Here is a 16,730-nt window from a genome sequence, read left to right as displayed (position 1 = left end):
TAAACCTTGGGATCCACAGAGTCCATGAGTCCCTGAATCCCTTCTCTGAGGTCCAACTTCTCAAGGTACCCAATTACTGTAAAATACCCATCCCCTACATGGATGTGCTTGTATAGTTCTTTCAGCTGCAGCAAACTGGCAGCAGCTAGGTCTAGGAATATTTAGCTGCCGTAAGTCTTCTGCAAATAACAATTCTCTCACCTTGGCTGCCCGGAGCAACACCTCTCTCTCTTCTTCATCCTTCCTCTGCTTCTCGATCTGGTCCAACTGCTCAAGAAACCGAAGCTGGGCCCTTGTATCACTAGTTATTGTGTACTTGTCATTCCCCTAAAAAGCGGGGGGCGGGGAGAGAGAATTTATGGTTGTTTTAAAATACAACATGGACCACTGGCCCCCAACCTAGATGTTAAAAGCAAGTCAGCTTGCATTAACGTAATAGACAAGTTTAAAATAAATTCAATGCACATTTGCTTACCAAGATTGCATCTGCTTATTTTATTATTTATTAAATTTAAATTCCATTAAGAGCTACTTTCCTCCAAAGCGTTTCCGGATTTTCAGTTAGCTTATCTATACTAGCTATTAAAACCAGCCATTCGCTCCAACCCTCCCTGCCACAAAAAACAACAACCATTTTTGCCTATGTCCAGTTTCAAGCTTCCAAGCTCAGAAAACAGGCCCAGCACTGAACTAAACTGATGCCTGAAGACACTTAAAGGCAGGGAAGAATGGGTGCATATAATTGGAAGCATGCTGTACCTCCAGTGACAGGCGTGCATGCTTGGGATTGTAGACAGTCCTAGGAGGAATCTCTGGAAACTCTAGTTAAGAGAGAAGCCTGGAACTGCTGCCAGTTAAAGCAGACATATACTGGTCTAAATGAACCAGTAGGTGGAATTGGTATGTGTTAGCTTTTTAGGGGACGCGGGTGGTGCTGTGGGTTAAACCATAGAGCCTAGGACTTGCCGATCAGAAGGTCGGTGGTTCGAATCCCCGCAATGGGGTGAGCTCCCGTTGCTCGGTCCCTGCTCCTGCCAAACTAGCAGTTTGAAAGCACGTCAAAGTGCAAATAGATAAATAGGTACCGCTCCGGCAGGAAGGTAAACGGCGTTTCCGTGCGCTGCTCTGGTTCGCCAGAAGCGGCTTAGTCCTGCTGGCCACATGACCCGGAAGCTGTACGTCGGCTCCCTCGGCCAATAAAGCGAGATGAGCGCCGCAACCCCAGAGTCGGTCACGACTGGACCTAATGGTCAGGGGTCCCTTTACCTTTACCTAGCTTCCTTTTGGTTATTGCCATTTCCATGACTGCATTTTATTCTTACAACCTAATAGCCAAGAACCTCCTGTGTCCATGATGAAGCATACTTTAAGGCAGATTTTAGATATAGGATGCCAATACAATTACTTTTTAAAAAATTTTTTTAAAAACCCACTGACTGGAACAAGACTGTTAGGAGACCAAGAAGCTTAATGATTATTTCCTTTACCTTACAGGTCATCGTACGATGCTGAGCAATTACAGTTAGTTTCTCCAGAAGCCCTCTTAATCTCTCTTGTGTAGCATGGGAGATCAAGTTCAGAACATCTGAATTAACTTCCGTAATGTCATGGCTTTTACCTGTGGAGGCAGAGAAAATCCATTACGTGTTTTAGTACTAGCTGATAATTGAAATAATTAGCACAGCAGGCATTCTGTTCCCCCTGGAAGTCATACCCATTATGAATAAAGGTTTGGGAGATTGTGATTTTCCTGGTAAAGCCACAACTTCAAAGATCTTAGACATTACATTAATAAAACCTAGCCTACAGCTTCAGAAAATAGACATTGTTTCACTTAGCCCCTAGAATCACTTTCCTTGCAAGGTCATTTATAGGACAAAGTTAATAAGAATACAGAAATCAAGGCTTGTGGTTGGGAGAAGGGAAGTAGTAGTAGCTGTAGAAATTAGTGCCATATTCGGTTAATTTCAGTAATTAAAAAAAACACAAAACCACACACACAGTTACGTTTTGCCCTGTTTTGACACAGTGCTTGTTAAATCTTGACATGTTAATGAACTGAGTAGCTTTTCGCAACATACTGGGCCTTTTTCATACTCCAGTCCAGCCAACAGCATATGGCAGCTTGACCCAGTGTCTCAAGGCAACAGCTTGGAAAACAGCGAAGTCCAATAGGGCCTTAAAGCGGCCCCCTTTCCTCTTCACCCATAACTGCAGCTTGCCTGGGTGAGCTCTGCTTCTCTCTTGTTCTGCATCCCTTCACTCCCCCTAATATTTTCAGAGCAATGGCACAGAGGCAGACTGCTTTAAGGAAAGCTGCTTGAACCCTACACTAAGGCTAAGCATCTTCTCTGCAGTGCTCTGCAGTAGCGCATGTAACTAATGAAGGCTTCCTCTGGTTGACAACAGACCCTGCTTTCAGCACAGGCTTCGTAAGGTGTAGCAGCTGCCCAGGCAATTCAGTGCCATGGAAGCAAAATTACTATTAAATGCAGACCCAAAGGCATTTTCCTGAACCTGCACTCTCTCCCCTTCAGAGATTTGAGAACTTAAAACAACAAGTATACTAATGCAGAAAAGGCATATTTCATGCCAAGAATAAAATGTACCCTCAAAATAGGTGTGCAAGGGGTTGCTGGCTGCTATCACGAACCTCGGCAGAGAGTAAGACAAGCTACTGTTTTAATATTAAAATGGTCACCTTTTACATTAAGTTGTTTATGGGCAGAAAGCATATTCCAACATTTGGTTTAGGCTGCACTTTACACTTCTGCAAAGCAGCTTCACTGTTGGTAGCTTGCAAACATTTGCGGAAATTAAGATGTTGAGATTTGGGAAAACAAAGAAAACTAGGATTTGTTTAGAGCAGAGATGGCAGATTTGCAACCCTTGGGCCAAATGCAGCCTCCAAAGCAATTCTGTTTGGCCCCTGGTGGCCATGCTAAATTTTAAACCAAGGTGTGTGCCCAAGTTTCATCCATGAAGGACAATGAAAAATGCTACTTGTACAGTATTAAATTCACACTTCTAATGTTTAACTCTTTGGGTTTTGCATGCAGAGTCCCCGTTACTAAACAGCGTCTGTGCTCTATATCTGAAACACTTGCAGCTAGATGATTTAGGCTTTGTAGGACCTAGCCACCTAACTTCAGTTTGTGGCCATATGCTTCTGCCATTCTCCTTCCTCTGGCTGAGGCCATTTTGGGGCAGGGGAGAAAAGCTGGGGATCCAAGTCAAGGTGGTTTTGGAACAGACTTTCACATGACATACCGGTAACCCCTTTCCAGGAGCAACCTGTGGCCAAGACACACCTGCACCTTCTACCCCCACCCCAACTATAGGGGAAAGGTATGCACACCCAAAAAGATGTTTAAGGGGAAGACAACCCTAGAACATCCCCTCCTATTTAATTGTACCAATAGTGGGATTTGCCTTAAGCACTGCTGTTGGACCTCTTTGCTGTCTGGCTGATGAGTTGGGCACTATCCTTCTCATAGCTGCTTGGTCAAATGGCCCCAGAAGCCTATGCACCAGCACAATGGCTCATGGAACATTTCTCTGATCTACTGCTTCAAAGATGTATTGCTGGCCTGCTCAGAAATAGAACAAAACCCTAAAACATCAGTAAAAAAAATCTCATCAGTAAAGGGATTTCACAAATTGGAAATCACCACCTAGAAAGCCCCGTCAGCAATAAATATCAACTGGGTGCCACCAACAAATCAGGTCTCCCCTGTTGATTATAGGTCCAAGATGGCTTGCGGCCCGAGCCACATAGGGCTGTGTATGCTGGTATTAACACGCCAAACAGAGTCCAGTAGGTCATTGGCAACCTGCACAGTGCTTTGAGGACTGATGACAGTCACATTGTGTTGCCTCACTAAACTAGCAGCTGCATTCTGCACCAGTGGCAACTTCCAGGCAGTCTTCAAGGGCACTCCCACATAAAGCACATTGCTGTAGTCAAGATGGGAGGTCAACAGAGCATGGACAGTTGTAGCCAGGCTATCCCAGTCCATAAACAGCCATAGCTGGTGAACAAACCAAAGACGAGCATAAACACTCCTAGCCACACAGACTGCACTTGGGGATGCAGTGACAGGCTGGAATCTATAGGTACTCCCAGGCTGCAAACCTGTTCCTGCAGGGTGAATGAAGCCCTTGCAAGAACAGGTCATCCACCCAATTCCCATGTTTCTTGCTTCAAGATTTCTTGGGCAGGGGTTGAAGTCTTTGACTGCATGTGTTAACCAAACAGATGTGTGTTAACTATACATTAGCACTGAGTAGTAAAGACTGCAAAGCACTGGCCAAAATCTCTAGTTTCCCATTTATAAGATGAATATTGCTTCATAATCTCACTTTCAGTGCTGCTGCGATCCAAGCTAATTTGCTATTTAAAAATTTGGCTGCTTAAATACAAGTTCCGTAACTCAGTACAGAGCAATGCCAGTACATTCAGGAAAGAGGTGGTGTCAAAGTTAAGATTTATGCAGCCTGTTTTGCATTCTGAAGTATCCCACCCCCGCCCCCCAATTTTCTCACCCATTTCTAGGATCTTCTTCTGCAGTGCATCTGATGAAAGGAAGAGTTCTTCTGGACAAGAACGGATAATTGCGCCGATTGATTGAGATTTCGAACCGAATATGCATGCACTCTCTTCACTCAGGTTGACCCCAGCCATAGAAGTCACATCGTTGATGTCATCTTCATCTCTACAAGCAAAATTTCTATTATATTTTGTATTGGGTTATAAAGGCAAACTGTTCTATTAAACACTGTGCTTACCAACATGACCGTAGGTCCTGTCACTAACTAGGCTGCTTTATTTCTTTGATCTGCACTAGCTAGAATTTAGCACTGCAAGTTCAATGTTTAGGTAAACTTGGCAACTTTGGCATAGTTCTCTACAAATGACATAAGCGGGAAAGTGAAGGCTCCTGAGAAACTCATCACTGACCATGATTAGAAGTCTGAGGGCTGAGTGAGACATTAAAAACAACAACAACTGAAGAGACTTTGTGGGTAGGGAGATTAGGATCAGAGAAGCAAGTGGGGACGTCCTTGTAAAGAATTCAAAATTCTGCAGAGGGAAAACTGTTGGGAAAGTGGCAATTTGAAGCACTGAAGTTCAACCTCATTTAGAACAGGTAACTGACTTATTGCCTGGACACGAGAACCACTTGCCCACAGAACCACTCTCTCTTGTTAGGGCTTAATCTCAGTTTGTTGGGGGCCCACCATACAGCCCACATGTACAGCCACACACAGCTGCTCTTGATTAGATACTGTGGAGAAACAGAGCTGTGTGCCACCAGCATACTGATAACACATGGCTCCATATCCCCCGATGACTGCTTCCAATAGGTTCATATAGATGTTAAATAGCACTGGGGAACAAGCAAGTTCCCTGCAGCACCTCATAACAAATGTCACAGGCCTGATGAACATCCCCCCATACCACTCTTTGGAACTGATGTTGCAGGTAGCATGAACTGGCATAAAACAATGTTCCTGACACCTATGTCACACAGCCAGTCCAGGTCCATGGTTGATGGTATCAAAAGCCACAGAGAAATCAAGCAAAAACACAAAGGTTGCACTCTGCTTGTTGCTCTCCCTTCAGGGAGACCAAGGCTGATTTCATCCCAACATCAGGTCTGAACCCAGACTAAAATGGGTCCAGACTATCGGTTGTACCCAATAATGCCTGCAGCTGCTCTGCCACAACCAGCCAATGACAACCACAGACTAGGGGATCCAGGGTGAGCTTATATATACCGTATTTTTTGCCCTATAGGGCACACCGGCCCATAGGGCGCACTTATTTTTTTGGGGGGGGGGGAATAAAGAAAAAAATTTCCCCGACCCCAGCCCCCAGAACGGGTCCGGGAGCAATGGCGAGGTTGAGCTTCGGGGTGCAGGCTGCTATCCACAAGCCTAGGGTGCCCGGCGGGAACTCCTGCAGGACGCACACACATTTCCCCTTCATTTTTGGAGGGGAAAAAGTGTGTCCTATAGGGTGAAAAATACAGTGTGTGTGTGTGTGTGTGTGTGTGTGTGTGTGTGTATATATATATACATATATATATATATATATATATATATATATATATATATAGCAGTGGACACAGCACCAGCTCATTCAAGGTAGGCCCAATACTTTAAGCTTGCCAAGAGCAAGATCGCATAGAAAAATAAGCACAGTCAAGTCAGAAAAGTATTAGATCTTTTAGTTTAAAAAATAAGGTTATCAGAGAAATGAAGGAGAAACAAGGACTTGAACTTGTCTGTGTAATGGTTAAAGGAACTTTACTACTATAACAAAATGAGTAACAAGGGTGTATTGCAACATGGGTTCAATTGTTCAATTAACCTAATATTTAAGAGAACTTGATATGCAAGCTGGGGCCATTCTAGTTCATTCCAGTAGAGCATTTGATATGGTACCACAAGGAAAAATACTCCTTTCAACAAGTAAAAAAAGAGTTACAAGTATTTACAAGTATTGAAAGAAAAGAAGTGGGATTTTGTTGGGATTGGTCTTGAACCCATTTGTTCATATTTTAGTGAACATGGTAATAAAAATGCACTTAAGGCTCACTGAGTAACATGCTCAAGATTAGGGGGTGGCATGAATTGATCTTTTCACTAGGACCTAGCAGGCAGGTATGCTTGGGACCGAGTCCCCAGGATCAGACTGTTTGCCAACATCAATAATATTTCCTCCTGTGGTAGTTATGGATTATCCACAGAAACCATTAATCTGGGACATTTATTTTGTCAGTTACAGAAGTTGCTTCTCTACTTAAGCATTTTATTAGTTTGGTTCATAACTATGTTCTTAAGCGTGGAGTACACTGATCTAATCAAACTTTCCAATTGAAGCAAGTCCCTCCTGGTTTTCTCATTTAGTATATCTCATTTAGTAAACTTTTCAATGAAGAAACACACACAAAAACTTGACAAACAAGTCTTTAGCACCCTCTGCTGTTCAAATATTGGCCCTGCACTTTTCACTATTTTAATTACACAATGGTTCTAAAAATAAGGACAGGCTTGAGCTAAAACCTGTAAGATGCCAGCCAGAGGCTGCTAATCAAAATCTGCATGGAACAATTTAAAATTTAATCTAGGATTAGGTTGGTAGCAGCTATATACTCATCTGTGTTCATTGTCTTTCTTTCTATTTAAGAAAGCTCTCGCACAGGTAAAAAGCAAAATTAAGACATCTGGACAAAAGTAAGATTGTTCTAGCTTTAGGATGAAGGATTTCAGATTACCATTCTTTTTACCGAAGTGTGATGCTGCAAAAAAATGGCTCCCAAACACTTTTCACCATGGACCACTTGAAAATTGCAACAGGTCTTGGTGGACCAACTTAATGTTTTTTTTCTGCATGTTGTAGCGATTTTAATGTGCTGTGCTAGGTGATGCATGATTTTGATCATATTTTTATTTCCCATATATTGTATGTCATTGCGTTACAATTTGAATTCCACAGAATTCAAATTGTAACGCAATGTAAGAAATGTAACCAAGAAATAGCAATTAAAATGAATATGAATATTTAACATGATGGATGCACCACCTTCCACATTCAACCACAGACACCCCATGGACCATGTGAATGAAGCTCTATGTGGTCCACAGACCAGAGTTTGGGGAAAGCATTAAGTCCCCCAACCCCCAAGTACATAGTCTCTTGTAGGTAGTGTAACTTCCAGCTAGAATCTGCAAACAGAGATAGTGAAATAATCTTCCTTAACAGCCATGAATTATCACAGTTATCTTTCAGTTTTAATTATATGGTAGAAGTTCAATAGAGCATTTGATGCTGCTAACTGCTGGGATGTCAGACCTTATGCTACAACTTAGAAGTAGTAGTGAGAACAGAAACTTCCTGAACTACAGCTAAAGTAGCTACCCTAACCTTCCATATTTGGAGGGGAAAAGCTCCCTTGCTACAGTCTTTTGCCGTAGTATAAAAGGTAAAGGGACCCCTGACCATTAGGTCCAGTCGTGACCGACTCTGAGGTTGCGGCGCTCATCTCCCTTTATTGGCCGAGGGACCCGGCGTACAGCTTCTGGGTCATGTGGCCAGCATGACTAAGCCACTTCTGGTGAACCAGATCAGCGCACGGAAACGCTGTTTACCTTCCCGCCAGAGTGGCACTTATCTACTTGCACTTTGACGTGCTTTTGAAATGCTAGGTTGGCAGAAGCAGGGACCAAGCAACGGGAGCTCACCCCATAGCGGGGATTCAAACCGCCGACCTTCTGATCGGCAAGTCCTAGGCTCTGTGGTTTAACCCACAGCGCCACCCGCGTCCCTGCCATAGTATACTAGCACTAAATTAGTAGAGTTGCTTTCTCATCTTATACCTACGGCCCTCCACCAGATATTGCCAGAGTCTTAGGGTTACTGGGCCTACCTTATGTGCATTGAAGTGTCTAAAACTTAGATGAATGCCATACTTATGCCCTACGGCCCCAGCCAGCATGGCTAATGGTCAGGGATGGCAGGAGTTGTAGTCCCAACATCATCTGAACAGCCAAAGGTTCCCCTTCTGCACAAGATGCCACTGACATCCTTGCCTCCCTCCCCAAACCCAAAACATTTTATGCATGGCACAGACTTGTACTAAATCCTCGTGCTATTACACCAAAAGGTAGCACAGCACTAGTTTAAGGGGAAAGGCTATTGCCCAATAAAGGAAGGGGCCAAGATCTTCTGGAGTGACTTTTTGCCCCAAGAGTGGACTACACTAATGTGTCAACTTCTGAGCCTTCTATGCAACAGAAATCTGAAAGGGATTTTCCTTCCAGTTACTGGCCACATTAAAATGATTTTTTCAGGGTGATGAAAACAAATACAGCTTCTTTTCCAACAATCACAGACAACTAGACACATTTGATTTCAATTGAAATCTGTTAATAAATCTCAAGCCTGTATTAAACCCTAAGATTCAGCTAACAGGTATGATACCCTTCTGAACCCTACAAAAATGCTGCTGGGCTATTTAAAAGGAATAGAGTTTGCCGACTTAGAATTAGCTTAAATCTATCAGCAATGGGCAAATATAGTATATTTGACTACCTCAAACCCCAACAGAATAACTAAGAAAAATATGGTATGTAGAGTTATTAATGAAGCTGACTTATTTTCATCAAGGATCAGTGAAATACAATCTTTGTTCATAATTTATAGAATAATGTTGTATTACAATTACTTTTTCTTTAAGTGTTCCAACAAGAATTGACTGAATTATCTAATTTCATTAATATTTTTTTGAATGTTAAGTGTGTAATTAAAATCTGCTCACGTATACTTTACAATGTATCATTTGTTCAAGCATTTTATTCATTGCTTAGGATAAAGCAATCTCAAATCCAAAGATTGCTTAGGATAAAGCAATATTGCCTAGGATAAAGCAATCTCAAATCCAAAGATTTAAAATGTGTGAAGTTTTAGTTGCCACAGACTTAAATTGTATTTTCCTTCAGTGAGGTAGCAATACTGATATTTTGCAATGTGCGAATTCATTTAATGAGTTGGACAGTTAGAAGACAGGATAAGGAATTCAAAATAAAAGAACTAGCAACTAGATAAATGAAAGGCTGGACTTCAGGAGCATATAACCCAATCAAGCTCTGGAATGTAAATATCTGAAACAGCTGGCAGGGCAAATTTTAGGCTTTTCCTTTCATTAGCACTAAAACATCAGAACCAAGGAAGCAAAAACTCCCATCAGAAATCTTAAATATTTATTTAGGCATCACTCAATTCTCTGTGGCTGTTTGCTTCCCACCCACCCCCACACCCCACCTCCCAGCCAGGCTTTTGCATAGTACACAAACTTCCGACTTTGTTTATTTTTTACCTGAAGGATTTTGTTCCGTTCTCCCTTATTTTATTTCTCTGAACAGGAGATGCTTGAAGCGACAGAATTTTGTTTCCTGGCAGGGTAATTTGTTTCACAATGGAACCTAAAAAAAAAAAAGATGAACAATCCGTAGCAGAAAGCAAAATCCTTAATGACATTCAGCGCACAGCGCACCCAAGAACAGATATCTGGAGAGACTGTGTCCAGGATTTTTCTTTTCTGTTTTTTTTTTTTTTTTAATGAAAGCTGTGTATTTGCTTCAAGGTCAAAATGCAGTTCCCATACACATTATCTGCTCAAGTTATTTTATCAGGACATGGACACCTGGACAACTGTGCTATAGCCAAGAATATTCCAACATCAAAGGTATCTGTAACTGTTGCCTTTAACAAAGGCTGCTCCCTCTTGTAATTAAGAGAACTCTCCAAGTGATTTTCTAGACAACTGCTTTTAGCACAGTTAATACATTTGCTGTGCAAGGTCCAGCCATCTTTCTTAAAGGTTGTGGATGGGTCAATGGATAGTACTGTGCCAATATTCAAGAGGTAGCATCTATCACTGGGAAAATGCACTTCTGGTATTCAGGATAGCATGAGAAGGTAAAGGTACCCCTGCCCATAGGGGCCAGTCGTGTCCGACTCTAGGGTTGTGCGCTCATCTCACTTAAGAGGCCGGGAGCCAGCGCTGTCCGCAGACACTTCCGGGTCACATGGCCAGCGTGACGAAGCTGCTCTGGCGAGCCAGCACCAGCGCAGCACACGGAAACACCGTTTACCTTCCCGCTATGAAGCGGTACCTATTTATCTACTTGCACTTAGGGGTGCTTTCGAACTGCTAGGTGGGCAGGAGCTGGGACCAAAAGACGGGAGCTCACCCTGCTGCGGGGATTTGAACCGCCGACCATACGATTGGCAAGTCCTAGGCACTGAGGTTTTACCCACAGCGCCACCCGCGTCCCTTCTTTCATGAGAAAGCTTAGGGTAAATGGTACAAGCCTGGGCAAGCTGCTCCTCCTCAAAACTCCTGGCCACCTTCCAGTGTGGCCAAGATGACAGAACAGAAGCTTTTGCTTATTCACAGTGTAGTGTTACATCTGAACCCTAAAATGGTTAATCTTATAGATGGTTTGTAATGGAAAGTAGAGCTTTGTTGAGAGGAGGGGAACTTCAGCAGCCCGAGGCTCATCCGGGTTCATTCCTATCATCATAAAACCATCATGATAGCCAAAGCTCAGCTATCATAAAGAAATACTGGAATTTGTTTTTCCATGTATCATGGCACCTATTATTGACATATTCATAGTTCAGACTTTCATAAAAACATCAAATTGGTATACAACATTTAGGAATACAATCCACACATTCATTAAAAAAATTAAAAAGCACCAAAAAATACTGAAAGGTTAACAAGAGATAATTCATATTAAAAAGGCCTGTCTGAACAACATAGTTTTCAAAAGACATTGGAAAAAAGCGAGAAATGGTTCCTGCTGAATCTCTTCTGGATGTGAGTTCTACAGGTCTGGAACTGCCACAACCAAGGTCTGGCTCATAGTAAAGGCCAGACAAACATCAGAGGTAAGTGGAACCACTAGAAGTTCGTCATCAGAGGATCTCAGTGATGGAACATAGAATCAGACAAACTCTTAATGTATTTTTGGCCCAAGTTGTTTACAACTTTGAGCCTGGAAAATTGGCAACAAGTGCCGGTTTCTCAGCAGCTGAGTAACATGTTGCAATTAACTACAGTGTGCAACACTAACAGAGATGCCCAAGCCTACCTTATCCCCGTTTTAAACATTTTTGTGAACCTGGTGACTTCAGAGTTGAATTACTGCAACCACGCAACTCTATGTGGGGCTTCCTTTGTGCTTAACCCAGAAACTGCTGTTAGTGCATACAGCTGCAGTTCACTTGGTGACAGGCATGAGAATCTGTCAGCATGCAACACCCCTGCTCAGAGATCTGGAGTGGTTGTCATTTTCTTACCTGGCCAAGTATATAAAGCCCTTAATGGCTAGGGAGCAGTTCAGTTGCGTGATCACCTTAACCCAAATGTGCCCACTCAACCACTTTGATATGTGGAACTGGTGCCATTACAGGTGCTACATAATACTAGTTCCACAGCTGTAAGAAAACAATCTTTGGACACTTTGGAATTCCGTGCTTATTGACATCAGACAAAACATTGAGCTGTACCCACTGAAATGCAGGACACCCCACCAAGCACAGTGATACATTTGTAAAGTGGAAACAGCATGGTGCGCACTCAATGGTTCAAATCAATTTTTATTTTATTTATTTTTTGAATTTATATACTGCCCTATACCCGGAGGTCTCAAGGCAGTTCACAGAAAACTAGGCAAGCTATGGTTTGGGTATGAGGTCTGAAATCAGCCAGATAACTTTTAACTGTACCTGCTGGAAGCTGGCTAGACTGGATCAAAGTGTTTAATGGCATTTTTTCACCTGATTTGTTCACAGCATGGAGTGAAGCCTCTTCGAGTGTGACTTTTTTCAAGATACTTCCTGAAGGCTGCTGGACTATCTGGAAAAGTTACACATAAAAGTACTCAGCACACATTGCAAACCTAAACAGTCACAATATTAGATCAAGTTAGTCATGCACATGAAAGTGCAACACTTGCATCAGGGCTGACCAAGTCATCCAAGATCAAGCTTGTAAATGACATTAGGATGTCAAATGGCTTTAAGAAGTCTGACTACACTCCCCCTCTTCCAGCAGTAATGGGTACAATCATATTGGCAGGACACATGCTTTGTGAGCATTCCAATATAAACTTATTTGCACACTTAAAAGACACCGATAGAACCACTGCTCAGTGTTCTCCCTTCTATCAGAGGCGCCAAAGTTTGCAATATGGAACAGACCCTTCCCAGTGGCACCAATGAGATTATGAAACTTTCTCCCCCTGGTCTTTCCTGTTTAGGACAGCTGGAATTTGCTTCAGAAGGGATTTGTGGATCTGGTGAATTTATGAACTTGTGTCAAACCGCTGGTGCTCCTCTTCAATTTTTTTACTGTTTTATTGGCTGTTTGATGTTGGTTTAAACACATGAAACTGCTTTGGGGATAATGTCAAAAAGCAGGATGAAATTATCTTAAATAAATCTGTTTGATGAATAAAATGAGATCAAAGCTACCTACTGCTACGACTCAAAAGGGCAAATATCAGAAGCCATTTTGCCATGGCTCACAGTTAAAGACATTATGTACCCCCAATGTTTTACAAGACTAAAAGTGCCTTCTAACCTCTCCTGCTCCCACGTATTCAACAGCTTTCCAGAATACTAACAAGTTTGATGTAGGGGTTCTGTGGTGAAGTTTGAATGGTATGAACTTTATGCCAAAAGCAGGAGATGCTTAACCCCACCCCCACCCCAAACGTGAAAAATCAGGGTAAAACTGTTCCATTTCCATGGGACGTAATTAGAATCTTCCCAGTGACGTGAACCTCTAGAAATAAGAACTAGATGGGCATTTTAAAACTGCCAAGCGAAACATTGATGTTTTCTTCAACTTTGGCTCTCCAGCTGGACTACAGATCCCATCATCTGCTGTCACTTAGCCCTAACTCTCAGGAATTATTAAAGTTGCTGTTCCACAGCATCTAAGGATCCCAAGGATGAAGAGCACCAATTCTAGAGACAGAACAGTCCAGAAAATGTTATAGATCAGACAGAAAAAACACCGCTGTCCTTAAGAGGCCGTATCTGATACCTAATAATGGAGCTCTTCACACACTGTGTATGTACAATTTGCAGCACTGCAAATTTAATAAACTAAGAAAAGTCTGCTGGATCAGGCCAATGGCCCATCTTGTGTAATATCCTGTTCTTGCAGTAGCCAAGAAGCAGATGCCTGTGGGAAATGCACAATGAGGACCTGAGCACTCTCCTCTCCTGTAGTTTCTAGCACACTGCTTCCAACCGTGGAGGCACAACACAGCCATCACAGTTAGTAGCCACTGGTAGCCACTGAATTTGCCTGAACCTCCTTTAAAGACATCCAAGATGGCAGCCATCACTGCCTCCCACGGGAGCAAGTACCATAGCTTAACTATGTGCTGCATGAAGTAGTGCTTTCTTTTATTTGTCTGTGAGAGGTTTCCTGCTCTCCTTATCAAACAGAAAATAACTGCACGGTAACTTTAACATCTCTTTCAGTTGGTAGATCAGGGAAGAAAAGGGATGTCCAACAACAGTACCTATGGTGACTTCAAATGAGACAGACTTAGCAGTGGGGAGCTGAGTCAACCATCACCATTTAACATTTGTACAGCTCTTGAACATTCAAAGTATGTAACATAGTCTTTAATCCGTACAATAACCCAGTAAAGTAGACCATATCCCCCCAATCTGTATTATGGGAATGAGGCCAAGATATAATGGTCTGTCTACGGTCAAGTACACAGAATGGGTGAACTGTGCAAACACACACGCAGTTCTAGTATTCATGCTCAGTAAAGTTCTGGTATTGGAATGCTTAGTTTACATTGTCAAATACCTAGAAAGCTGCTCTGTTTAGTATCTGCCAGAGTTTTATTCATGGAGATGGGTGCTAAACATTCCTGATTCTTTGAGTGGACTACTATCAGACAGATATATTCCTCAATGTTGCTTAGTACTCACATATCTCCATACTGCCCCTTTCCTCATATATTATTAACCTTTTACAATGGACATCTCAGGTGTCAAGTTATGCATATATAAGGGGCATATGGGGCAAATGAACAAGTGACATTTTAATTATATGCTGATAAACTGCCTTTGAATTGCTGGCTCGGCTGAACTGCTAAGGTTAGAAAACTTCAGAGCTTTACAGATCAAGAGCAAGATAAACTTATCAGCTACTTTACCTTTACAGCCTGTGTCTGAGCTGAATGGGAAAGGACAGAACTGGGATGGACAACTCTGATCGTGATTGGTTTCCCAGCAACTGGCATTATGGATTGGAGAGACGTGGTCACTGCTGTTGTAGCAGTTGGTGCAGCAGTAGTCGAGGTTGGCTTCAGAGCTTGTAGAGATGTTGCTGCAGCAGAAGATGGTGGCTTTACAGAACTAGGAGCAGTAAATGCAGGTGATGACGACATTGCAGGGGTATGGACTGGTTTCACAACCTGGAGAGAAGTGGTACCAGTTGCCACCATTGCAGTGGAGGAGACTGGATGTACAGCTCTCACAGTAGTTGGTTTAGTGGAGGGAACGGGACTGGCACCTTGAAGGGAGAGTGTCCCTGACAAAACAGGCGTGGTCTGAACAAGCTGAAGAGAACCAGATCCTCTTGTCACTCCTGATGTACAGAGGACTGGGCCTGAAGTCTGTTGGGAGGGTATCCCCGTTGGAATTTTAAGAGAGGTCGCAGTCACAGGAGTGCTGGCAGCAGGTACCGAAGAAGCGGATGAAGCTGTGCTACAAATAGGAGGAGCTGTTTGTGGTCCTGATTGTTGAAGACACTGCCGTATAAAGGCCTGCGCATCAGGCATTAATTGCCGTAAGGCAAGCATACTTTTCTACGCAAGGAAGAAAGCAATAGAAAAAAATTAAGATCCTGCATTTTCCTTCCACCAGTGACACTGCACTGTGTCTCATTGAATAGTATCAATGTCACCACTAAAACATTAAAAAGATAACTAGCAGACCAGCTAAACAATACGAATTATCACATCTGATCTTCAAGGAAGATTCCTAAAGTTCAGGCTGTTTGCCTTTGCAATCATTAACAAATCTGCACTTTGAGAGGAGACTTAAGCACACTGGACAACATCCCAGACACATTTATGAAGCTGGTCCTGAAGTCCTGCTCTTGTTGCATGTGTGAGAGCCACAAGAACCTGAATGGGCAGGAAGTTTCCCCTGAATGGGTAGAATTTACCGAAATTGTACATGCAGGTTTGTGCCAGCTAGCCTCACACTACATGGTCTGATATCACAGATTTGGGGAGCCCCAATTCTCATCACAACACCATGGAGGCATGGACAGAATTTCGCTGGAAAGGCTCATTTTCCCACACCAACCACTTCATGCTGAGTCCCAGTGTGTTTTGCTTTACAAATTAATTCTCCTGACATTTCAAAACAACCTTTCACCCAGCCATCAAGGACCATCACCACTTTGATACTTAAAATGGGGAGCAAATTCATTTAGACATACCTTGAGAAAAGGGAGAAGATACGGCTGAGGGGAAGACTTTAGCTCAATGTACAGTTTTCTAGTAAATTCTTCAGGTTCCATTTTGGCTTCCTAGATAGGAAAGGAAATGGTTGCACAAATGTAACATGTCGTTTCTCCAGATGTGCCTAAACTGAACCCACCAATTCACTCACTTTCTTGTACTAACAATTTCATACGCTGAATATTCTATTCAACAATTAAATTGAAGAAAGTGTACAGTATCAGCAAGCTCCCAAAAGGAATCTAAGATTAATTCTTCACTGGTTAAGAACCAGCAACTGCGGACAATAAGTTAGATTTCTAAGTTGTTACTAGAAACTTGGAAATGTACCAAGGCGGTAAAAAAATTGTGCAATATTTCTGCCACATGACTAGAGAGACAGACTGCAGAGAGTCAAATTTCTCCTAGTTTGTATCCAGAAGCAGGTAAAATAAAACAAAACCCTTCCTATTTGTTTAGCTTCTCTTTCCTGTTTCCCACCTGTATTTGCAGCATGTGTTACTATAACAGGCAGTATTTAACTTGCCTATTCTGAACATGCTCAAGAAAAGCAAAAACAGCTACAGAAGTATTGCCATGTCATACACTCTACACCAGTCACTCTGTGAAAAAGAATGGGATCAGCTTCTGGCAATTATGACACTCCA

The 16,730-nt window shown here is 42.5% G+C and overlaps 1 protein-coding gene across 4 annotated transcripts in view; it reads right to left on the bottom strand.

Annotated features, from left to right (window-relative positions):
* Nucleotides 1-16,730, bottom strand: part of TAF4B (TATA-box binding protein associated factor 4b) — a 61,769-nt gene that overhangs the window by 18,384 nt on the left and 26,655 nt on the right. For 3 of the 4 annotated variants that reach the window (XM_083622959.1, XM_083622957.1, XM_083622960.1), the window contains 7 exons: nucleotides 16,062-16,151; nucleotides 14,767-15,420; nucleotides 12,305-12,434; nucleotides 9,885-9,990; nucleotides 4,546-4,715; nucleotides 1,488-1,618; nucleotides 202-327 (listed from right to left, as the gene is read on the bottom strand). In XM_083622959.1, the coding sequence (XP_083479085.1) occupies nucleotides 202-327; nucleotides 1,488-1,618; nucleotides 4,546-4,715; nucleotides 9,885-9,990; nucleotides 12,305-12,434; nucleotides 14,767-15,420; nucleotides 16,062-16,151 (1,407 nt within the window). The remainder of the gene's footprint in view (nucleotides 1-201; nucleotides 328-1,487; nucleotides 1,619-4,545; nucleotides 4,716-9,884; nucleotides 9,991-12,304; nucleotides 12,435-14,766; nucleotides 15,421-16,061; nucleotides 16,152-16,730) is intronic. The other variant, XM_083622958.1, reaches the window with a different exon arrangement.

Source organism: Podarcis filfolensis (genome assembly GCF_964270895.1).
Source record: "Podarcis filfolensis genome assembly, chromosome: 7".
Classification (NCBI taxonomy): Eukaryota; Metazoa; Chordata; class Lepidosauria; order Squamata; family Lacertidae; genus Podarcis; species Podarcis filfolensis.
The sequence above is the reverse complement of the archived record's forward strand: the minus strand, read 5'-3'. Positions and strand labels throughout refer to the sequence as shown.